At 37.5% G+C, this 25,005-nt stretch overlaps 2 protein-coding genes across 14 annotated transcripts in view; one reads left to right on the top strand and one right to left on the bottom strand.

Moving 5' to 3' along the window:
• The window catches only part of LOC131437120 (atypical protein kinase C), a 244,978-nt gene that overhangs the window by 107,585 nt on the left and 112,388 nt on the right, over positions 1–25,005 (top strand). The gene's annotated exons all lie outside the window — the stretch shown is intronic.
• LOC131437123 (mitochondrial import receptor subunit TOM40 homolog 2) lies at positions 22,642–24,867 on the bottom strand. Its single transcript, XM_058606288.1, has 4 exons — positions 24,039–24,867; positions 23,653–23,975; positions 23,353–23,577; positions 22,642–23,243 (listed from the first exon to the last, which is right to left on the bottom strand). The coding sequence occupies exons 1-4, from the start codon at positions 24,357–24,359 to the stop codon at positions 23,135–23,137; spliced, it is 978 nt and encodes a 325-aa protein (XP_058462271.1). The 5' UTR covers positions 24,360–24,867; the 3' UTR covers positions 22,642–23,134.

The following is a 25,005-nucleotide window of genomic DNA, read 5'->3' as shown; positions in this document are numbered from 1 at the left end:
TGTGTGTGTGTGTGTGTGTGTGTGTGTGTGTGTGTCTGTATGTGTGTGTGGGTCTGTATGTATGTATGAGTATGGGTGTGTGTGTGTGTGTGTGTGTGTGTGTGTGTGTGTGTGTGTGTGTGTGTGTGTGTGTGTGTGTGTGTGTGTGTGTATGCGTGTTGTTAACAAGGCTGGGCCGATTTTGATCAAACTAGTCGCAAATGAAAGGTCTCCTCGTCATCCTGTTTACTTTTTGAGTTATACGAAGTTTTATGTCAAATTTTCTTTGATAATTTCTGTCACAATTGACCTTGAAAACGGAATATTATTTTAGACTTAGATTCCACACGGTAATAGCTATCCAACAAGCCATAGATTATCAAAATCCGTCGAATTTTAACGGAGATATCGATATTAATGTGTAAGCGACTTTTCACCTTATTCCAGTAGTAAGAGTTTTGAGCGCTGAATGGCATAGTAATGTTTGGGAGCAACGTGGAACACGATGTTTTATACAATTGTTTTTAAGTACCAAAAAGACTGTGTACAGAAAATTTGTTCACGAAATTCTGCCTCGGACCTATTTTAGCACCGTTAGTTTTTGGCAACATAATATGACACATGTAAACCAGATGATGGCAGCATTTTCGAGTTGAAAGCATTTCCATAATTATATTGATTTAAACTACTTACAGCAATAAATACTGGAAGCACATAGCACCCATATACCATTCGAATCAGTTCGTCGAGATCAGCAAATGCGTGTGTAATAAATAATTTCACTTAATTTTCTCGGAGATGACTCAACCATGTTTTACAAACTCAGATTCATATGAAAAGTTGTATACTCCCAAACAAGGTTCAAGAGTTACGTTTGGATCCGACTTCTGGTCCCGGAACTACAGGAAGATATGTGAAACGAAATTGAAATAGTGTTACTCATTTTTTCTCGTAGATGGTTGAACCGATCTAAGATTACAATGAAATCTAGGAACCATAAAAGATTGAAATGAAAGGTCTTAAGATCCTATAAAACATCTTGCTTTTCAATCAGATCCAACTTCCGGTTTAGGGGATACAGGGTGATTAGTATAAAAATGATCATTTCACATAAATTTATCAGGTTTATAGGGTTCGTAGATTTGGATAGTCCATAACCAAATAACCTAATTTCAGTTTAAGCGGTGTTCAGTTTTCGATTTGAGAGGCACCCACAAATTTAATTCGCACTACGATTTCTCAAAGATGTCTACACTGATTTTCCAATAGTTTGAATCAACTCCTGAGGTGGATTTAACTGACTTTGGGATTTTAGAATTCCAGTTCCAGCATCGAATCGTTTCTCAGAGCTCAATCGTTTTCTCATAAAAGGCCAAATCGTATTTCAAAAACAAAAATTCAAATTAAAGATGTATGGTTCCATACAAAATTAATAAATTTTATCCGATTCTGGGATGATTACAGGGTGATGAGTTTTTAACATTCATACCGATATAGAAGATGACAATTCAAAAAAGCTTCAAACTCAAAAATATTGCAATGTATTCATCATATTAATTTATGGCCATACAATCAGCATAACCGAGCTGGTTCCTGAATACCGGTTCCGGTATTACCGTAAATAACCGTGAGCTCTGAAGTGGAACTTATTTAGACATCTCGTGGAATGTTCAATCGATTATTACACGTTTAGATTCAAATTCGTTCCGATTTGCAGTATCAACATTACAGGGTAATGAGTGAATAGAACTTTAAATTTCCGCTTGTAACGACGGACATTAAAATAATGTCATGAGAACTGAAACACCGAAGAATATTCATGCAAAAACACATGTGGATGATAAAAAAAGGTATCATCTCACTGCTAGGTGGATGAAGAACATTTTTTTTCATAAATTCCTTTATTGCATAATATACATTAGTTTTTCTTCGCCGTAGCATCCACAGTACATAGTACTTGAAATCTGATACATTTCAAATAACATATTAGTATGTCGGTATTAATTTCATAGTTATATTGATTTATACTGCTTGCAACAATAATTGCTGGAAGAACATAACTCCTTGCACCCTTATACGATTCGAAGAAGTTCGTTGAGGCAAGCATATTTGTGTGTGTGTAAAATAATTTCATTATTTTTCTCGGAGATGGCTTAGCTAATTTCTACAAACTTACTCATCCGACTTCTGGCTCCGGAGCTACGGGATGATATGTGAAAGGAAATTAAAATAATTTCACTCATTTTGCTAGTAGATAGCTGAAACGATTTCGTCCATCTAACATTTAAATAAAAGGTCTTAAGGTCCCATAAAAACTGCTTGTTTTTTTTTTCATTAGATCCGACTTCCGGTTTAGGAGGTACAGGGTGATTAGTGGGAAAATTTCACATAAATTTATCGGGTTTACAGATTTTGAGAATCGACGACCAAATAAACTTATTTCAGTTTTACCGGTATCCGGTTTTCGATTCCGGAAGGTACCCAAAAATTTTATGTGGCACGCACGACGTTTTCTCTAGGATGGCTACACTGAATTTTAAAAATTTCTAATCTAATGAAATGGTTAACAATCCATGAGGTGGATTTAACTGACTTCGGCTACACCCATTTTCGAATTCCGTTTCCAAAAGTGTCGGGAATAGAGAAGCTAAAAGAAGGCCAAAACGAATTTAACAAAAAAAAAATTCAAATTAAAATAAACTTATGGTCCCATATAAAATTGATGAGTTTTATCCGATTCCGACAATTTTGAAATTACGTCATAGAAGATGACCACAAAATCTTCAAAGTTGGGCTCAAAACTATTTCAATTTATTCGTCATATTTATTCATGGACATACGAACTATTTTTGGGTTCTTAATGCCGTTTTGGGAGTACCTTAAGTAATGACAAAAGTTTTAAAGAGGGACTCACTTCTATATCTCGATTCGTCTTGCAGTTCCAAAATTTTAATCACAATTCATTTAAAACGAAATTTCATGAAAACTAAACACAACGAAGAATATTCACGCGAAAAAGACATGCTGATTGATAAAAATAGGTATCATGTGACCGCACGAAAAGTAAAAGTAATCTCTACCTGGAAGGTTTCTTAGTGTCGGTAGGTTCGCAGCCACCATTCATGCAATGGTTCTGTACGTCAAATTCCGCAGATAGAAGATAATACTAAGTCTTTGTTATGATATTTTCAGTTGAAAACTCTTTTCAACGAAATGACTCTTTCGGCGAAATAGCTTCTAGCGAAATGTCTTGCGGCGAGTAAGTTTTCAGTTAAATAGTGAAACGGATATCGACGAAATGGCCCGCTCTCCCAGAAAAGGGTCGTTGGATGTGGAGCCGAGAGTGTTTTGATTTAAGCTAGTGATTTTAAGTTTATCATTTAATAAATACTTTTCGGTATGGGAACTATTGGCTGGATGATGTTCAGAATCAAAATACGGAGTTATATCTTTTTTTGTGGCAAAATAATTCGTAGTCCTTTCCGAAAATCACTAAAGTCGGCAGCCTTCTAGAAATAATCTATCGCAGTATCGCCTCCAAATATGTTCCTGTGTCATATTCACAGCAAAACAACAAAAATAAAAATCATCACGTGCTGTTACAACGTAGTCGTTCCAATATTATTTACACCTTCCGCGTGGTGAGTAGTGCCTCGTTAAACCACAGTTTCCGATGTGTGCAGAACCGCAATCCACGGTGAGAGAAGAATTCGGTATGACCGGGTAGGACAGGTAGAAGCCATGTTTGAAAAATGGAATACCAGCATGCCCGATGAACCGGTGGGCACTGGTGGGGTAGAGAAAGAACGTGAAGCGTGAAAAGAAAAATGAAACGCCTTCAAACTCTGAACCAGCGAAGGCATAAATTTGGTTTTATTCTGCTTTATCCTAAATAAACAACTGCGAAATACCATCTCGGGCCAGCTGCCGATATCGCTAGTCTTGGTCCGTGGTCACAGTAGGAACTGCAAAATGCGGGCTACGTTTTTTTTGCTCTGCTGTCCCGTGATTCGGGGTTTGTTTTCGGTGCCCATGTCGGTGGTTCTGTGCCTAGTTGGGACATTTCTATTCTTCCGAATGGTTCGCTCAGCACTGGTCTCAACCTGGATAACTGGCTGACGGAAAAAGGGGAAAAGTGTCAGGTAAACCACAAATTTTCACCGGAACACTCACTCGCCGATTTCGCAGCATATCAGGTGTTGTTTGGATGGTTTTTGTGTTGTTTAATTCGTTAGCGGATGAAAAATATAAAAATTTCGCAGGTTTATTCTTTGTGTGGTGTGTGTCAGAGGTGAGCTGCACTGATGAGCATACTGAGATATAAAATTCTATGGATACATGTTGCAGGTGAAATTCATTCCACGGCTAAGCGGAACAACAACGAACTTGTCCAATGAATTTATAGGTGTTTCGATTTAAAGAATAGTTTAAAAATTTTTCAAGTCCTTTTTATCACATTAAATAGTAGAAAGATTCGATTACATGTTGCAATTTTAATTTCTTTTGTGTCAAAGTCTTATTTGAACACAGTTTATCTAAAATTAGAATAACCTGGAATTAAAGGACTTGAATGTTTGTATTTTTTTGCTTGATCCTGAAGAATTAAAATCAATTTGGTATGAGTTCTGAGTAGAATTGGTCCTTCCATCTATGCAAAATAAATGGATTGCCTTACTGAAGACTTGTGCAAAGTTTTATCTAAATTGAACTATGAGAACTCCTATTTCTGGATATTCTCGCATTTTGAATTCGATCGATGAAGATTTGGTAGAATGTTGCTTCCGGACAGCAGCAAATAAAAATAGGTTTCAAATAAAGTGTCTAAATCAGTATAGGAAACATTTTGACAATCGGACATTGCTTCTGTAGTCTCGATTATAATTTATCTAATTGTATTCGTTTAATTTACTTCTGCTTCAGTATTCTCGATTACTTATTACTATTTCATTAGCAGTTTTTTTTACATATTTTTTCGTTTTGTGATTCATCACGATCGAAAATTTATTTGCAATGATGCTAATCCATGCTCTTCTCGTCTTTTCAGGTATGTTCTATTATAACGCAAACAGCTTCATGGCAAGTATATTTTTGTTATTGTCAGATTTTCTGTTAACTAATCACATAACTAAATGTAAGAATCGATTAAGTTCAGTTGCAGAAGTAGCTCAAAACTCCTTTTTGAGTGAAAATCGCATTGGAAAAAAGGCTAATCAATGAAATAGCAGTATTGAAAGTTGACCACAAAATTGCTCGGAGACGAGGTTTGAACTAGCAACTTTTTTCTACTTAGGAAAACTGTTCAACCAATTGAATTACTTTAATTGTGATAACACACAACTCACAACTCTCGTCCGATGTGTGGTTCAATTTACACTCTTGCCTCTGTGTCATTTTACCACAAGAGAATACTCTTGAGGCACAGAGGCTTTGTTTTTAGCAACGATGAGCCAGCACACAGCTCCGAATATCGCACATAAAACACCAATGAATAACTTGCCAAAATTTATCTACTATAACTATCTTAAATGTCGTCTGTGTTTGAGAAACGCTAACACATGTCATGAAATTTATTTTCGTAAAGAAAATTTGAAAAATTTATTTTTAGGTTATTTACACTTATTCTTGATCATACATTGAAGAGTATCGTAAAATTACAAATACATGGAACAAAATATATTTTTTCGGCAAAGAACTAGAAAATATTCGACACGTATTTTTTTATTTCAAAATGGTACGTGGAATTTTCGAGAATTTTTTTTTTAAGTTTCGCGTTTACAGAAAAGAGCCTTTTTTCAACAGCCTATACTGTAAAATCTAATAAAGTTACAAAAATTCGTCCAAGACATGAAATGTGCGTCTTTTCCTTAGTTTTAAAATAAGCGATTCTATAAAACAACCTTTATAGTTTATTCAATGAAAAAAGTTTAAAATAATAAACAAATACAAAAAATCCAAACTTGGGCCTAATTTTCTTACTTTTTTTAGTTGAAAAAAGAAGCGTTAGGGGCTCAACTCAATCATGGCAAAGTTTCAGAGTGGAAAGATTACTTTCGGAGCAGTGAATTTTTCAATCACGACCCGCTCGTACGGAGTGTACCGCAGCGCAACTCTCTCGAATACGGTCTTAACTTGTCGACACATGTCGAGCCACTATATATTTCGCCAAACCCTTCCCGCCGATGAGATGGAATTTACATAAAAGCGTGATCCAATTTCGTTATGGATTTAAAAATTATTGAAATAAAAAATTACTGGACATTCACTGTCAATATATTTCACTCCATTCAATTGACTTTCGTAGTCATCTTCAAGTAAATAGAGGATGGTTGTATTATAATTTTTCCTTGTGTCAATGTAATATGTAATTTTTGCTTTCTCACACCACTATACAGCAGCGCAAGCAATACAAAAAACGGTGAGAACTTTATGAAATTAGTATAAAAATTTTTCAAATTTCGTTTATTTCAGCTAAAGTTTTATAATTTCATTTACAGTTTCTTTGTGAAATTTTGCTTCTAACACAATTCTGAAATTATCCCCTTGGAACGGAATAGCACCCATTTATACATTTCAAGAACCAATTACGGCTCGGCAAGACAAAATTTCAAAATTCTAAGAATGCTTAGTTGTGATAAATTTAATTAGTGTTTTTGTTTTTTTTTTTTCGAAAATTGGTCCAGTTTTTGAATAATTGATCAATGACGCGACGCACAAATTCTGCGACATTTCACCTTAATCAATCGATTTAGTAATTGTTGAAAATTGTACCGTAAATCGTTGAGAAAGCGAAGAAAATTTAATGACACACGAACTCATACGTAAGAATAAACCTGGAATAATCAAACGTGATTTTTCGATAAAACTTGCAGAAACAATTCGTGTAGTTTCAGGAATAAAATTTGCTCGATTTTGGATATTACTCGAATTATTTTACATGGCTTTTGTTTTGCGAAAAAAATCGGAAATGGAAAAATAACTACTATAATAAGATAGTAATGATTCGATCATACTTCCAAATACTGTTAAAATTTGTTCATATTTCTTCACTTTCAGGATATTGATAAATGAATAAGCAGCATTTTTCGCAAATTCATTCCTCATTTGAACAATGGTCCATATCTCGACACCAATGCATTTAAAAGGGTTCATGTGTTTAGCTAAACTCGACTATTTCTTCTTGTATTTTTTGTTTTCGATTATAGAGGTTTTAACCTTAAGGTCATTCACCTCTTCGGGCCAGAAAAGCTTTCTGACCCTATGTGCGGGGTTGGGGATCGAACCCAGGTGGGCTGCGTGAAAGGCATCGACTAACCCATCACGCAATACCCGTCCCCCAGTATTTCTTCTTGTAGTAACACGTTCTACAACTTTTCCGAGGGCATGAATTCACACAACGTTTGCAAATTTAAAATTATAACTCACATCTTGATGGATTAATGACAACTTTGATTATATCTAAAGAATCTTCTTCTTGCATTCAAGCTCTAAAATCAACCTCTGAAGCACAATGAAAAAACATGTTTTGGTGAGACTGAGCACTGGGATTGAAATAAAAAGTTACTTACACAAAAATAATGATCTATTCGTTAAAAGTATGTATATGGATGCTTACAATCTATGATTAATTGCATAATTATTACCATGGGATATCTACGTTTTGAAACATATTGCGTTTTCAAGGTCAATTTTGACAGGAATTATCTAAAAAATGAAAATTTTTACATAAAACTATGTATAATTAAAAAAATAAATCTCAAATCACAAAAAGAATCTACAGCGTACTGGCTGCCTAGGAGGCCTTTCATTTGCAAACAGCTTGATCAAAATTGGTCCACCCATCTCTTAAATCTCGACCACTTTGATAACAACACACATACATTTGCTTAGTTTGCATTTTAGTGAAACGCTACGTATTAATTCACACGTAACACCTGGTATGTTGAAGTTGTGGCAACCGATTGCCCAGAAATAGGAGTTTTCGGGATAGTAGCTATATAATTTTGATCGAATTGTTCCTGTAGCGACAATAAAAGCATCGAATCGCAACTGTATAAATTTCTCAGCAATTGTCGAAGAGTACAATCAGGAGAAGAATTTTCAAGAAAGATTCATCGTGATTTTTCCTTCTCATCCCAACATCACGTTCCATTAAAGAAATCATACTGAACTAAAACAATTTGTGAACCACTATTCTCAGGATCCTATCATAACTCGATGAGTTCTGATATCTGACAGTCGACGAATGGACGGACGAGCGATTCGGCAAAGGAGTGCCACCACTTGAGTAGGCTTTGGTCCTACTTTTGATGCTGGTGCCATCGCTGCTGCTGCTGTTGTTGCTGGTGCTGCCCTTCACCCAAGTGTCGAATGATTCTCCAACTTGACTTAATGAAATTGAATATAATTGCACTCGAGCGGTGAAGTGTTTGGGGCCAAATGGCACTACTTCTGTATTTCTTTCCTTTATCCGTTCGCACAAGTAGTCTGGTTGCTTTAACATCACTATCACCGATAGTGTGCTGTTGATATCTAGTGGCATCGTTGTCGTGGGATTATACCCTGCTCTTCGGATCACGACTTCGACCACTTGCGACTTTCCACTCGGTTGAAAGCAGTGAGTCGATTAGAACGCATTGGGAAATTGCAGACACTTCCGCCAACGGAAACATCGTCCGCTCATGGTTGAAAGACGTTATTGCGAATCTAACCGGTTGGTAGAGAATGTTAAAAGTACGACTTGATCCGTAATTCTGCTGCCGGATTGACCCAGTTTTGAGTTGAACGGCTTCTATTCGCAACAAGCTCGGCATGTTTGTGGTCAGTCGACTTCCGGCAGTAGCTCTTCGCCTCGAAAGAAACCTTGTTTTTCGCCCTGTAGAAGAAACTAACTCGGAAAAGTTTCATTATGCTTTCCGCCGTCTAATTTATTGCCTAATAACATACTCAACTCGCCCGCTTACAGCCGGTTCGTAGACTTGAGGAGTAACACGGTTATACAGTGCCAATCGGGACCCAGCGGAACAAACTGCTGACTAGCTGCAATAAACACTAAACTAGGCAGCGGAAGGAGAAAAAAAAACAATCACTCATATGCGGACTGGAGATGGTGCTCCCGCATTCACAGTCGGGGTTGTGCTAAACCTTTTCCCCCGTCGTCGGACCTTCTATCGTCTCTCAAATAATGGTCAGACCGACGTGAAAAATCGAGGAAAACCATTTTCGACTATTTTTCTTCCCTTCCATGACTGGATGAAGTAGCACTATATTAGCGACTGACTGCTGTCCTTACACAGATCTGTTCATTGGTCGAGCGACCGTCCATTGTGAGAGTGACGACGACGATGATGATGATTGTTGTGAAATGAATATTTTTTTTTCATTAGTTAGCCTAATTGGAACGTTTTCCTCGATCAAACCGCTGGGAAATTTAAGCGCTGAAACTTGCCCATGTGATGGCCAAATATGCGTTCTTTGTAGTTAGATATGAAACAATGTTAGTCAATGCCTTATCGACCATAAACACATTTTCTCGAAAGTAACATTTCTTTTATTGCTCTCTTTATATACGTAAGAGAACATCCATGAGCAAAGAAAATCTCCTTGAAAAGCACTTCGAACTAAAAATAACATCACATCCATGGAGTATTGAATAACGAAACGAAGCAAACCCCTCTCAACATTCATCCACTAGTTGACATCGATAGGACCGGATCTGCCCATGACAAACAGGAAACAATCGCCAACAGTTATAACTAAACAACTCCTTTTACTACAGCAAACCGGTTCCGTACGATTCTAGTTTTATGACTACATCAAAATTAATCCCATTTGCGATTGGCTCGACCTCCTCGAATAGTGATGCTGATGTGAGGGTTGTTACAACAGCAACAACGGTATCTCCTTTATCGATGAAACGATTGTACACCTAATAACATTTCACAGAGCCGTTTATAGCACAATTTAGACATCCTTCTTCGTCCTTCACGTGCTTCCTTGGGACTGTCACAGGGGGTTTCGGCCGAAAGCGCCCGCCTGGTTCTCATGATTTTTTCTTTTACTTCCCTTTTGATTCCAATAGTCGTTACTGTGACAATTCAAATTTTCCTCCCACTTGAAATCGTTGCCGTTCAATTCGATCCTTTGCTGTGCTGTCTGCGTTATGGGTAATTATTTTGGTGGGGTTCTCGTCGCCACTCTGTATGTTAAAGTTTGATGTTATGGCCCATTTAACCTTGATTGACTCTGAACGGGCTATGAAACGATTGGGAAATGAATGGTTGTCGATGTAAAGTGCAATCGAGAACATTTCTTTAACAAATTGCCAGTTTATATTTCACTGTATTAAACAGTATGAGAGTATCCTCCTGGGTACGAAAAGAGAGTAACAATAATATCAAAAACAATCTAGGACATTCCTTTCATGGAGTTTAACCTTCTATTTCAACAGACTTTGCAGCCGATTCATAGTGTACAGAATTATTGCATGGCTGGTGCTACGATCCTACTGACACTACCCAGTTAACCAATAAGCACATATTAATGCCGCATTATGACAGCAAATGATCGCTTATTGCCATTTCAATCGCTCTTAGGATTGAATTAGGGCCAACTTTAGCTAAATATACAGTTACTTATTTATAGCTAGTGTGCATTCTGAAAGCTGAGTTCTGATTGAATTATAGCAAATAAGATTTCAGTTTGCAGATATAGAGCTATAAGAATTTTGGGTGCTCATAAAAGACTATTCTGCCATTATTAGTGCTTACTGGTTACCTGGGTAAGAACTTTTCCAAGTCGAGATTCGAACATACAACAACTGATTTGTAAGACTAGTGCCCTGTGCATTGATCCATTAATCTGGGTCAATGTTCTGAACAAATCACCAACTGCTACAGCGCTGAAGGGTTCACATTCAATGTTGTATAATAAATGCATATTTTTAGTTTTCCTTGAAAAAGGCCATCAAAAACGATCGAAACGTCGGGCAATTTTATAAACAAATCGTTTGCCTATATCCATTTGACTGAGAAAGCCGCATTTTTTTCGATAAAACTCCGAAACAGTCGAGATATACAAACTTGAGATCATCATGGCGAATCTACACAATGGCTTCTTCAAGCTAATGAACAGTTACTATGGTTACAACACAGCACAATTATTCAAAGAGTATGCACAACTCAACAGAAAGTTATGGTGCAGTACAGTTCTAGAATAATGCGGCTAGTTTTTCATCACGGAAGATGGAACTCAGTGGAACAACAGAACAGAGCCAATTTTTATTTGTTACGAACGGATTCCGTATGACCGCTAGGCTGATTTTGTCGGGAGAAGGATAACAAGTACTGTCATTTTTTCTAGTATACCTCATTCCTTAAATCTAAGGCAAAGCAAAGTCTTGGCGTTACATTCTTTCTGTGGAATTGGACTATTCGGCTTCAACAAACGCCGCTTCATAGCGTATAGAATCATTGCATGGCTAGTACTAGGATCCTATTTACACTATGAAGCCTTAAATCTATGGCCAAGTTCAAGTTTCATAAATTCTGTAAACTTTGAATTTTATGAAAATTTTCGATTTTTTTCGAGAATTTAGTTTTTGACACAATGTTCCTTGTAAACTGCTATTGCAACCTAGCAGCTTAATTTGAACCATCATAAAAAGTCAGATATGAGCAACAAAGTTTTCCAACTGGGTTGAAACCATTTACTGAAATAATCTGTTACCATATCTTGTATTTATCGTTTTCGGTGCGGATCCAATAATTATCTAATCAAGCGAGATCAGCCCATCGTCGGTTATAGGGTTGGTCGTATCATCAAGTGTAAGTGACACCAGTGACCATCGGACATCCAGCTTATTGGTGTAGAATATCAAGTGCACCAAGAACCGCACAACACTCGATACAGTATAAAATATCTGGCCGTCACTAGCATTGACTGTGTTAGTTGTGAGTAGCAAAATACGGACAATTAACCACAAGCCGCTACCTGATACCTGTTTAGCATCGTGTTTCAGGTTTACCCTGCTGGATGCTGTTTCCTAGTTTTATACACCCCATATCGCCACCCACAAAGTAGTTGATCGATGCTGTTACGCGGTAACACTACATAAAATGATTCGGAACCGCCCAATTCAATTTCAGTGGATTCCGGTTATGCTGGCTAGTGCGGTAATACGCCTTCAGCTATGCAATTTGAGGCTAGCTAGACCAGCATCATTGTAGAACGATAATGAAATGAACGCTTCGCTAGGATAAAGAATTGCACACAAAAATGTACTACAAGGGCGAGTTAGATTTACGGTGCTGGTCAAGCGTTTGATCCTAGAACGAAAGAAACACACTTCAAAGTGCACCAGCGCACCGTGGTACTTTGAAGTGTACGGTACGAAGCCAACAACTGCAAGCGAAGTAGAAGAAATGTTCTGTGACAAAGAAAAATTGCTTTTCTCGAAGCTTAAGCAGCATTTCAGCATTCAGCTTTCAGCAATTGATAATTTTCGAAGCAATTTAAATTAGAAACTTTCCAATGAAAGATCATCTGTTTTTTAATAACATTACATGCCCTTTCAATTTCAAATTTTGTTTATTGTTTAATTTTTAATTTCTTTGTTATTTTGTTTTTTGTAACGTTTGTTTGGCTGCGAAGCCTGTTGACAAATGGCAAATTTCCTCAGAACTGCATTTAAAATAAAACTTCTGAGCCTTCTGATATGATGAAAACCAAAAATGGTTACAAGAAGAAAATGTTTTAATAATAGAATTAGAAACTTTTTCTTTGAATTCGACCTAAAAATCAAAAGCCGCATAAAAATACTGCAATTCAGAAATCCCCATAAAACATCGCTTCCTCATCCACCTAGTTTTATGATAGTGTATCTTGTCTTGTCTCTTATGTTTCAAACCGTCTCATCCTAACATTCTTTTCGTACACATATTTAGACAGATTGAATAATTATCAGATTGATTTGGGTAATTCACAAAAGTATGCTCCAACGTTTTTGTTGAGTATTCACTAACATTTACAAAATCGGAAGTATCAGCAATAATACATTTAAACTTTAATGTTCGATAACAAGACTGTACTATTGTACAGAAGAAAGTAAGCTTTATAGTAATTTCTACGATTATATTTATCGAACCGAAAGTGTCTGTCAACTTGATCAGTGACCTAAACGTAGCTTTCAAGCGTGTCTGAGTTCATTGAAATAGGTTGAGCAAACATAAATACATACATACTCACACTAACGCACAGACATTTTCTGATCTCGTTGAGCGTAGTCGAACGCTATATAACACTAAGGGTTTCCAGAGTTTCGATCAAATTTATTACCATTCTTCAGAGAAAGACAAATCCGCATTGCTTCCGCCATTGACCAAGACCAAAAATTAATCCCAGTCATTTTTCTCGAACCGACTTCCACACAATTATATATATGAGGGTATGAGATACATGAAAAAGGTATCATTACACGCTGCGCTGGTGCATCTTCATTAGACTGACAAAGCACGTAATCCTTTGTCTAAAGGTGCCATTTTCAAACCGTTTTTGCAGCGAAAAAAATTTTCCCTCTTCGTTCGAACGGAGACTCCCGTCAAGTCTCGGCAGCGTGACACTGCATCACCTCAACGGGAAATTTATTCATATCCTTGCGTTTCCTTGGCCCTCAGCATCATTCAGACCGTTATTGTCCATCAGACCGTACCAATCATGCCTTGCGCCACCACCGTTCCCATTATCACGCCATCTCGAAAACGGCTGCTCCTGGGCTAGTGTGAACAGTCCGAAGCGATGGGTGGCAACCCGAACGGCCAGCCATGATTTTCGACAACATAAATTTCGTGTTTAGCTGGCTGGGATTTGGCTATGATATAAACGTTGTGCTAATATAATTTGTTAGTTTAAAATTACAGGCTGAGTTTCACCCAAGCCTATTGGAAGGTTAGTTGCAAATTTGAGCTGTTTTATTTATTTTTCTACCAAGCTCTCCTCTGTTAATAATGGAATATCATTGTCAATCATTTTCCAATCAACCAGTGGCAGGTGCATTTCGTAGCAGTACCAGTTCCAACTAGGCGAACACCATTCATCTCAAGCACTGCCATTGTGACGCTCCGAGGTCGTCATCGTTGTAGTGGTGGGAGGTGGCGACGGTGATTGTCGTTTTACATGGAGCCAAGAGGAGCCGTCAGGTTGTCGTTCAACACGCAGCGAATACTGAATACAGACAATATTCTTCAGCAACTACTTCTCTCCGTCCATCCGTCCGTCCGGCTGTTCATCCGTTCTTCTCTGGCGCTACTGTCGAGTATGCATCAGCACCAGGACAACGACGAGGACGACTATATGGCAAACACAGTAGTGCATGACACAATGTTAAATTTGATGTGACGTGGAATTGAGAGGATGTATCAACTAGGCACTCCGGAGCACTTGAGGTTCGGGTTTGGCCCGTCACTGCTGGTACTAAAACCGAAGGAACTCAGGTGTGCATGTGTCGGATGTTGCTCCTGGGTGGAATGACGGTACCGCTGCCATAACGAAGTGTATTACCGACACGTTTGGTTCGAGCACAGCGGTTGGAGCCGTGAGGAAAATTAAATTCATTATTCAGTGACTGTGGCAAAGGAGTCACTCTGTGCATCGCCACCGAAGAACTGGGTGCCTGAAATTACAAATGTGCTTTGATCGTCCCATCGTTCGGTGACAGCAATCGAAAGATCAATTAAACGGCAATTTGGAAATTAATTCATTTCCTTCTCATGGTTGGCTTCCGCCCGGTTGAACCAGATGGGGTGATAGCATAAAGGGATCGGAAGTTCACGATTTATATAGCTGGACAGCACCAAACCTGACCGTTTATGTCTGTTTGAACAGACATTCTATAATATTGTTATCATTTAGATTCTGTTTAGAAATGTGATAAATAGAAATAAATTCTGTTTTAATCTACCTTTACCTTTCTCATGTTACTCATATTTTCCTAAATATTAGGAATAAAGAATTTTCCGTAAAACTTTTCATGTAATCGTGAATAAAAAGCAAACTTTTGCTCATATTGTGGCGCTCCTGGTGGACGGATTTGAAAGTTCTGGGCGCCCACGTGTCGGGAATTTTGTCAGCTTCACGTATGATTTTTGACATTCCGCAAATCGACTGTACTTTGTAAACAATCAACATAGAAGCCTAAAGAAGGGAAAAAATTGTGCACAGTTATTTGGAAAATCCATTGTGGTCTGCATCTAGGCTAGCTAAAATAAAATTGCCCAGAAATACCGTATGGCGCGTTATCAAACGATATAAGGAAACATTAACCATGATTCGGAACCCGGGAAGGGATCAAGTCGTATCGAGCTAGCAAACAGCCGAATCGGATCATAAAACAGAATAGTGTGGTCAAAATTCGTGCTCGGAAACTATATGACCAGGAGCTGACCAAGATCGACGGGTGTTTTCTGATGAACGATGAAACCAATGTCAAGGCTGACTTCGGGCAAATCCCAGGTCAAAAATTTTACTTGGCAACGGCTCGGGGGGATGTTCCAGCCAAATTTAAATTTGTTTCTGCCCACAAATTTGCAAGAAAATCTATGATTTGACAGGGCATTTGCTGCTGTGGCAAAAAACGAAAGGTTTTCGTTACAAATTAGACAATGTCATCGGAACTATGCCAAAAAGAGTGTCTCCAAAAACGAATTATGTCTTTCATTCGATCCCACGACCATCCCGTAATGTTTTGGCCAGATTTGGCAAGCTGTCATTACAGAAAAGTCGTTCAAGAATGGTATGCAGAGAAAGGGGTCCAGTTTGTTCCGAAAAACCTTAACCCACCCAACTGCCCCCAGTTCCGCCCTATTGAGAAATACTGGGCAATCATGAAGAGGAGACTCAAGGCAAAAGGAAAGGTTGTCAAAGACATCAATCAGATGACGACCTGGTGTACTAAGATAGCTTAAACGATGGACGAAGAAGGTGTGCGCTGTCTAATGAGCCGTGTTACAGGAAAAATTCGAGAATTCCTTCGAAACCTTGACGAATAATTTTATCCGTATTTTTTCTTAAAAATTTGAAAAAAACGCTACATTTGTATAAAAAAAGATCTTGAATTCAATAATAAATAACTGAAATACAGGCAATTGTCTTTGTTCCAATTCTATCTGAAGCAAGCTTTATATATCGGATATATCGGAAATTGAATGCTTTGGTCATATCTAACAAAACATGCACAATATAACTGTTTGATGACTAGTTGACAACAATTTATTCGTTTTTACGTCACGGTAGTTGTTTCGAAATAGCGTTTTATGGGATCGTAAGACCTTTCATTTGAATATACATTTGTTAAAATAGGTTCAGCTATCTCTGAGAAAATTAAGTGAAATTTATTTGTAATTTTTTGCCCATATCACCCTGTAACTTCGGAATCGGAAGTCTGATCCGGATAAAACTGCATACAAAAAAGTAAGACGTTCCATATGGGTCTAACTTTAGAGAAAAAGGGTTCAGCCACCTTCGACAATATAGAGAGCATTTTTGGCATATGCACACATAATACACACACCATTTGTGATCACGACGAACTGATGCGATTGGTGTTTGACACCCGGCTCAATAGTAGATTTCACAGCTCCTTTTTATAAGAGAAAGTCGAAAATAAACTATTTACTCATGAAATCTATTATGCTTAGTAAAAATTTTATTAGAAAGTTCAATCCAAATTTTTAACTACCTTCCAGACTGACTATTTTGTTTGTAATAACATGTGGTTTGGTAATAATTTTGAAAAACAAAAACAATTTGTTTTCAATTTGCTTTATGACATATACGAAATTCACCAAATATGAATCTTTCTACTCCCTTCAACAAAGAGGTTTTAATTTAAACCCTGTTTATGGAAATACCTATTACCGAATATGGTAATATCTTCAGGTGGCTACGCTTCAGCTGAAGGTAATAAATTGTCTTCTCTCTGGAGGTGTAACCCGATTATTTTTTATTTGATGTAAATACGTGAACCCATACTAACAATTTTCAAAATTCTCCTAGTAAAGGAACGGAAAAGTGTTTAAATTTAAGAAGATGGAATAGTCACAAAGACGAAAATCTAGTTTTTTCTTAATGAACTAGTTTCAACGAGGAGTAAACATCGCATTACTCAGCTGGTCCTTCTCATCAGAGAAAATCAAACTCCAGTTATTTCAACAACTGTGGTTGATTTGTTTGCACCGTTCACATTAGAAGAGTAGCAATTCAGTTAGGTTAATTCTCTAGTATCGTAACACTACCCCATTCATAGCTCTGTGCGCTAAGAATCAGCTGCGATATCTGGAAAATGAAATATAATGGTCAAATTTTACAAAAGGAATGTAACTTCAAGACTTTGTATTTACATTGTTTAGCATTGAAGCAATTCAACAGTTTTGTCCTTTTCAGAACCACAAATTTGATCCCAAAGAATTGTTTAGTGAAAAAATCAAAAATATAGTAAAAAACCTAGTGTTGTTATATTGTCTTTCTCTTGTCATCCAAACATATTTTATTATGATAATTTTTGACACAAATTAGGGTTGACTTCGGATACAAATTCATTCAAATTGATTCGGGTGTTTCACAAAAGCGTGCTTCAGCGCTTACGTCGCTTATTAGACAACATTCCGAAACCAAAAGTATCAGCAATAATATATTTGAACTTGATCATTGATTTTTCTCTGAAAAGTTTGTCCGGAGGGAGAAAATTTATTTTTGACGTTTACAAGCTTTCAAGCGAGGTTTAGTTTTTTTCATAATTACGTTTATTTCATAGGCAATATACATAAGTTTTTCTTCGCTGTGGCATCCACAATACATAATACTTTAAACCTAATACATTTCGAATATCACGTTAGTATGTTGGTATTCATTAGTTAATCTAAACACTGTTTTATCAAGCGATTTGCTATTATAAATTACATCAAATAATATACATTTATTTTGTATATGTACATTGTACATACATCTTATAGCTATTTCAGGTATGTTTGTATCAGTTCATCACTTTTATTCAATATTATATAGCTGGCTATTGGTTGAACTCATGGAAGAGAAAGGAGTCTAACATAAAATTAAATTTGAATTGGAACTCTAATGGACTTAATGAAATGATGAAGAAGTTTCATGTAAGGAAGGTCATGACAAGCAAGAATATCGCGAACTGGAACTGGATAGTCTACCTTGGGTACGCAAGGAATTTATTAGTTGAGATCTGACATCACGATACTCCACGCATGTCCAAACGACATGTAGTGAGCTTTAGTTTGTTAAAATTGGTTTAGTCATCTTCGATAAAATTGAATAAAATTTGAATGGTTTATTTTTTTTTTCTTTTGAAGAAGGAAGGCATATGCTGATTATGAAGAACTTGAAAGACCGTCAACAAAGTTTAAAGACGCCAAATTGCAAGCAATATTGAATTAAGATTAATGTTAGGTGTTGCACAACAAACAATTTCGGACAGTTTAAAAACTAAAAGTTTAAAAGTGTGGAAAATAGGTGTCACATGAATTGAGAGAAAGATAAAAGAAAAACCAAAAAAACTTCGCTTCAAATATACGAAAGAAAATCAGTTTTTCGTCGAATTGGCACTGACGATGTAAAATTGATTTATTTTATGTATCCTAAACGGAAAAATAAATCATGGGCTAATCCGGGACAACTATCAACATGGACTGCAAAACCAGATCGATTGAGCAAGAATTAAATGCTTGCAGAAAGGTGTGGTGTATCATGAGCTTTTAAAACCTAGTGAAACTATTAATGCTGATTTTCACCAGATTTGGGATACCCTTTGCTTTCATCGATGGGCCATGCATTGGCTGAGCAGCACTTTGAATCCAATAAAACTGTCGAAAATTGGGTGTCTGGTTTTTTTCAAAAGACGAACATTACTATTGGCGTAGTATGCATAGCTTTCCAGAATGGTGGTCAAGATGTATAGAAAGCAATATGCAATACTTTCAATATATGTTTTTTTCCCTTTCGAAGTTAGTGTGCCATTTTAACAAAAAAAAAATGCTTCCTTCGTACTGGCATACCTGGCAGTTGTGGGCAAAAAACAACACGAGCTTTCATTACAATTGATATTACAAGGCACATATTTGTTTTACATCATACGTCTGGTTTTTGAGTGAATGAGCTTTAGCTAATTGGATTTGTTTTGTACAGTAAATAAAAGTACTGATAATCATTTCACTAATGAAAATACACACAGAAAAAAAAATGAGTTTTACAGGTGACATAACTCTACAAACGATACAATTCATAACAACTCAACATGTATGAGTTTATATGTATCAATTATTCATGAAGTAGACATGTGCTTTTGTGGCTCAGTCAAAAGATTGACGTGCTTGGCGATCTAATGTTTCCCGGTTCAAGTCGCACTGCAGTTAACGATCTTTTAATTTTTATTTATTCGATTTTAATCCATGTAATTTTCAAATCACATAATTTTACATGTCCTTGAATATAAATTTGTGTGAAATACGACGCTCCATTTATGTGCGTTTTATAAGATCTAAAATCAAAAGAATTTTTCAAACTGTGCACGAAAACCCTCAAAAATACTTTTTTTCGATTGAGAAGCTTCTGTTACTTTTCTTGTCATGATACTTCCTATGACGATAGAACACTACAGAAAAAATCACTATCGAAATCAGTGAGCCTAAGCGTTAATTGGACAAATTGCCGTTCTGGATATTGGTTTGGTGCAATAAAACGAAATCTTGTTCACCTGGGCTCTTTAATTAATGACCATTCGTTCTGCCCCGGTTGTTTGCTTCCCGTCCGAAATGAGCAAAATCCGACAATAACGAACTAATAGCTGACAGCTGGCTTGACGCACCTCCTATTTTAACCTGTCATAATGTCTGTCCATCCAGGCCCTGGAATAGCACCGTTTGTCGATAGAATAAACAATCACCGTTGATTGGTGATTGTGTGTGCTAATTCTGTGGTTTCTGTAACTGGGACATAAAGTTCCACTAATCGTGCCCACCCCAGCAGCAGTACCTCCGGAGAGGACACTAGATGAATTATAATTTTTTGCCGAACACGTGACCGCCTCCTTCTGTTCGGATGACGTCAGGGTGGTGATAATGAGCGGATCTCGTTTCAGAAAAAGTTTTGGAAACAATTCAATATTTTTGTTTGCTTGAGTAAGAGAACGGAATCGAGCCTGCCGAAGGCAAACTTTTCCAATTTAGCACAGAAGTAGAATCTTGTGGATGATTTTTTTTAAATAAATAGATGGTGGACACCGCTCTCCGGTGGCGGTAAATCGTTTGCTCTAGTTTAGTCGTGGCTTTGGAGACACAGAAGAAAAAAACGTTGAAACATTTGGCAAAACTCATTTGCGATTCATGCCACTCGGGTGTATGGCACATAAACAGATAGAAGTTAATTTCACGCCGGTTTCGCACGGTGGCGAATTTTCACGTTATCTAGAAAGAAATCGACTGCCAACAAAAATTCTAGAGAGAGGGAACATTGCGAGGGAACGGCCAAAAGCAGTCGTAGGATTTTAAACGTCAGAACGGATAATAAATTGGAATATTCATTCTGTTATCGTTTAGATTTTCGTTCGCGACTCAATTCTGAGTCCACGAGACTTGCCCTATTCTTTTGAAACTTTTGTGCTTGTCGAGTTCTTGTTTGTGAGTGTGAAGAAATGACTGTGTTAGAATTAAATTAATCTCACACATGAATCAATAAGCCCCGTGACTAACTAAGAAAGATACATGTTTTGGCAAAACTCAACTTTATTCATCTACATAGTCCCCGTGAAGAGCAACCAACATTTCAGTACAATTCTTGTAGTACGACTTATCTTTTTCCTCGAAATACATAAGCGTTTGTCCCTCGTTGGAGTAGAATCGCTTTCCTTGAATTATGCTTTGAGAATTACTAGCTGGTAATAGTCGGTGGGGGCCATATCCGGTGAATATGGTGGATACGGCAGCAATTCGAAGCCCAATTAAAGCAAATGTCGTTTTTGGTCCACCGTGAGCAAGCGCGACACCCACTTTGACGACAACTTCCTCATAGACAAATGATCATGCAAAAAAGTGTTCAAACTGCCGTATATCTGATATCCTTACGATGGAGTTATCAATGCAATTTTGATTTACGCTTAAAAAAAATTGGACATTTTTCATGATTTCCGCTGTATTTACTTCATTTGGCAGCATCGTCAGTGTCAGTACGAGCATGTTTGAACTCAGTATGCCACCGACAAATAGTTGTTTTTGATAGAGCAGAGTTCACGTTGCACTTTTTAAGCCATTGCTGCACTTGTACTGTGTCTTTTTTCCTCAAAAGCAATGATAACTCAATTGTTTCGAATCCATTGCACAGTGGTCCGGATCCACAATTTAGGGGGACAAAATATTTGTGGTTTAGCCTTATACTTTAGAGTTATGATGTCTTCAGAACAAATAATCAGTGACAGATAAGCCATATTTTGATGCATATAGTTTTAGGGTGGTTCTTATTATTAGGGTGATGCAAAAATTATTTTTCGTATGTGTTGAGATGGAGGACTGCATCCTTCGGCAAAATTGTAGGAAAACTTTTATCAAGCAACTTTGCCGAAAACACTATTGTAGTATCTCTAACGGTTTTAGTGTTACAGCTATTTTAATAAAGCAACTTAGGGTGTTCCTAAAAAATCAGATTTATTGCTCTAGTCTTCTTATTTTTCACTTCTCGTTTTTGGTGTCTTTGAATATCTTTTAGAGAGTCGAGATAAATCAATTCGACTAGAACACTCCTGAATATGCTCTAAGTTACCAAAAATATTTTTTGGCTCATTTTTGATGAAAATAAATTTGAACGCATTTTTCTGAAAACCAATTTCCGTGAGCATGATCGTGCAAAATCTACTGAACCGATTCTTTTCAAACCAGGAACATACCTTCTTGTTATAAAGTAAATCCCCCTAGGTTTTTTTTTAATTTTTTCCATTTTCATGTCATAGTAGTTTTTCACCTCAAAATTTGCGGAAAAATTTAGCGTTTTTTGCTTAAATATTTCACGAACTGTTTAAAAATCAAAATAATGACTTGAAAACGACGTAGGGGGGTGAAATAATTCGAACTTTGAGTAAATTCAAGAACTTTTCTGATTTCAGATAATTTTAAGCCGAGTTATCGTGTTCACCGCGCAACGTGATTCTCAAAAGAGTTTTTGGGGAATGTTCTGTTACCGCCTTATTTTTCAATATTAATATACGGAAATTTAACTAAATATTCTTCAAACGATTCTTTATAATGTAAAAAAAAGTTTGAAAAAAATTTCTTAAGCTGTTTCTCCGTAAAAAAATACAAAAAAATGTTTTTTGATTCAAATTATCCATTACTTCCCCCTTAAAAGCGGGACACTGGAAAGTCGAACAAAATGGCCCTTATTACCGTTCACACTTCCACTTCCACTTTCACTTCACTCACATATCACTTCACTTGATTTTACCTATTACCAGTATCACGCTGAGTGAAGTAATCACTGTAGTGAAAAAAATATTTTTTTCCAACAAAATTTTGGTGAATTCGTAATAACCACAAGCTCATCTGTGGTGGTTCGTAATAACAACAAGCTCATCTAAGAAATTACTTTTTTCTCTGAAGTGACTTTCGTGATAAAAACCTACATTCACTTCACTTGGTTTTCTCCGTGTAATGATACCCGTAATACGGGCCTGTAGTTATCGCTACACGGTGCGTGATACTGGTAATAGGTAAAATCAAGTGAAGTGATATGTAAGTGAAGTATGAACGGTAATAAGGCTCGTAATTGAGCTAAGTACCGGACATGTAACATTGAGCAATTATACTAAAACATTTATAGGTGTCAGCATCATGCAGCCGCCCTAGACACATAAAGTCATTATGGTGTTGACATTTCTATTGTTAAAGAAAGCAAAGCAAAGTCAAGCCACATTCCGATGCGAAACTTGACCTCTTTTTTCAACATATCTTTTCTACTAAAGTTTGAAGTAAAGAGGCTTATTTTTTGGTCGTTTATTTTTGATTCATAATAATTTTTCGATGCTTAGTCCAAGTTATCGGTTCATTCCGTTTCCAAAACACTCTCACACCATGCATGCATCGACTAGTCGTGTGGATCATTGCAAATTCGAATCCAAATCAATTTTGAACCCGCACTGGAATGTGTTCTTCGGTATACAGAATAATAAGCTTATTCCTGTACTCACTGGCATCTGAAAGATTTTTCTGTGGTTCGGGAAAGTTTTTATCATGCCGAATTTAGGTTCATGCAAAGTAAATAGAGGAAAATAATTTGATTGAATGCGACCAACGTTGTCCTGTCATGACTCGTTACCTTTGATAGGTGTATCCAACGGACCAGTCCGAATCGAACAAGCCCTTGACCGTACAGTCAGGACGTTCCACCTGATAGTAGATGGTTCCGATGGCTTTACCTTCGCGATGGTTGCACGCCAACGAGGACCCGATTTGCAGTCTGCTATTGATCTTACGCCAGTAGGTCAGATCGAATGCTTCCCTCGAACAGGTCGCTGCGAAGGAGTACTTGTCCCGGTTGTATCTATGAAATTGTCGGAAAATGTTCCAATTAAATAAAATATCACTGACTGTCATTGGCTCGGCGAAGTAGGCATACCTGGCGGCCAAGGCAATCTGTGTGTTGGTGGTATCCCGGTACCACTCGTACAACAATTCCGCCCCGAAGGCCAGCCTTTTGTTGTAGCTCATCAAGTGATCTAGTGTCATCCGGCAGGAGTCCTGTGTTGGGTTGTAGCACCTCAGTGTTGTAGTGGAGCTGCTACCCGTGTGCTGAAGTGAAAGTCTGTCTATCACCGTTTGTGCCTGTGGCATCATCTGAACGCTTATCTCGGCGCACAGTGAAGACACCGGACGGTACAAGAGAAACAGATTCGAAGCTAACGTGCAGGGATTGACATCGAACGCCAGCAGTGGCGTTTTCTAGAAAAACAGATTGTTCAATCATTGTGACGTCCTTTATATATATTTTTGTACGGAACCTACCAGCACTGTGTCACTGCACTTACGCTGCAACTGTGCTCCGATGCGAAAACCCGTCGGGGTTATATGGCTGAGATTCCAGCTGGCTCGCACGATTCGATTGACGGCCAACGTCTTGGAGGCGTTCAGTTGGAAACCCTCAAACCACTCCGGCTTGAGGTTGTACGTTCGCTGGTGTAGACTGGCCACATCACCCGGATTCATTGACGATCTCGGAATCCCTTGGACTGTAATCAGGGGCTTCGGAAAATGCGGCCGCTCCCGACTGGTTCGCGGTTTTGGAAGACACGGCTCGGTAAACCTGGAATCACTCCGATGTGACATGTTGGATGAAGATGTTGTGACTTCTTCTTGGGTAGTGTTACACACATGGTTGCTTAGATCTAAAACGGTTGTTTGTTGTGGTAATTATCTTAGAAAAGAATGATTGCGTTTAATTTCGACGACTAAGTTAGGAAATCTGACAAAATTTTTTTTAGAAGATTTGGTGACTCGGAAAAGAAATCTTCAAAAACGTTAGGACGAAAATAATGAAGGAACTGGTTTAACCCAACACAGAGCATGTATTTCATTCGACACCAGTTCCTTCCCGGAACTCACTCCGAACCTTGCGTATCAAGTGAACCCATAAATGACCAAACCTGAATCACCCAGTAAAATTCGAAATATTGTTTTCCTTCGACACGTTAGTTAAGACATTGCACGTCGGTGAGAAACGAAAAGTTTTCAGCATTTAGCAGAAACTTTACGTCTGCTTAGCGGCTTATGTTGGACTGCTGGGTGGCATATTAGTACAACCTAAACTGTTATACGCTGACGAACCCAAATAATGCTTGGTATGAACACACGATAATATGTTTTTGTGCATTTTAATTTTCGTGATTTCAGGATACAAAACTCATTAGAATTATCTTCGGTTCTTGATGTAGTTTGAGATTGACACTTAGTGGAATTTTACAATTCATGTGCA

This window comes from Malaya genurostris, chromosome 3 (genome assembly GCF_030247185.1).
Source record: "Malaya genurostris strain Urasoe2022 chromosome 3, Malgen_1.1, whole genome shotgun sequence".
Lineage (NCBI taxonomy): Eukaryota > Metazoa > Arthropoda > Insecta > Diptera > Culicidae > Malaya > Malaya genurostris.
This window is presented reverse-complemented; position numbering and strand designations above follow the sequence as displayed.

Excerpts from the sequence above, each read along its gene's own strand:
- LOC131437123 (XM_058606288.1), bottom strand. The coding sequence starts at position 24,359 with ATGTCACATCGGAGTGATTCCAGGTTTACCGAGCCGTGTCTTCCAAAA. Across the intron at positions 23,578-23,652 it reads CAGATTGCCTTGGCCGCCAG|ATACAACCGGGACAAGTACT; the intron begins GTATGCCTACTT and ends ACAATTTCATAG. Across the intron at positions 23,244-23,352 it reads GTTGGATACACCTATCAAAG|AAAAATCTTTCAGATGCCAG; the intron begins GTAACGAGTCAT and ends CCCGAACCACAG.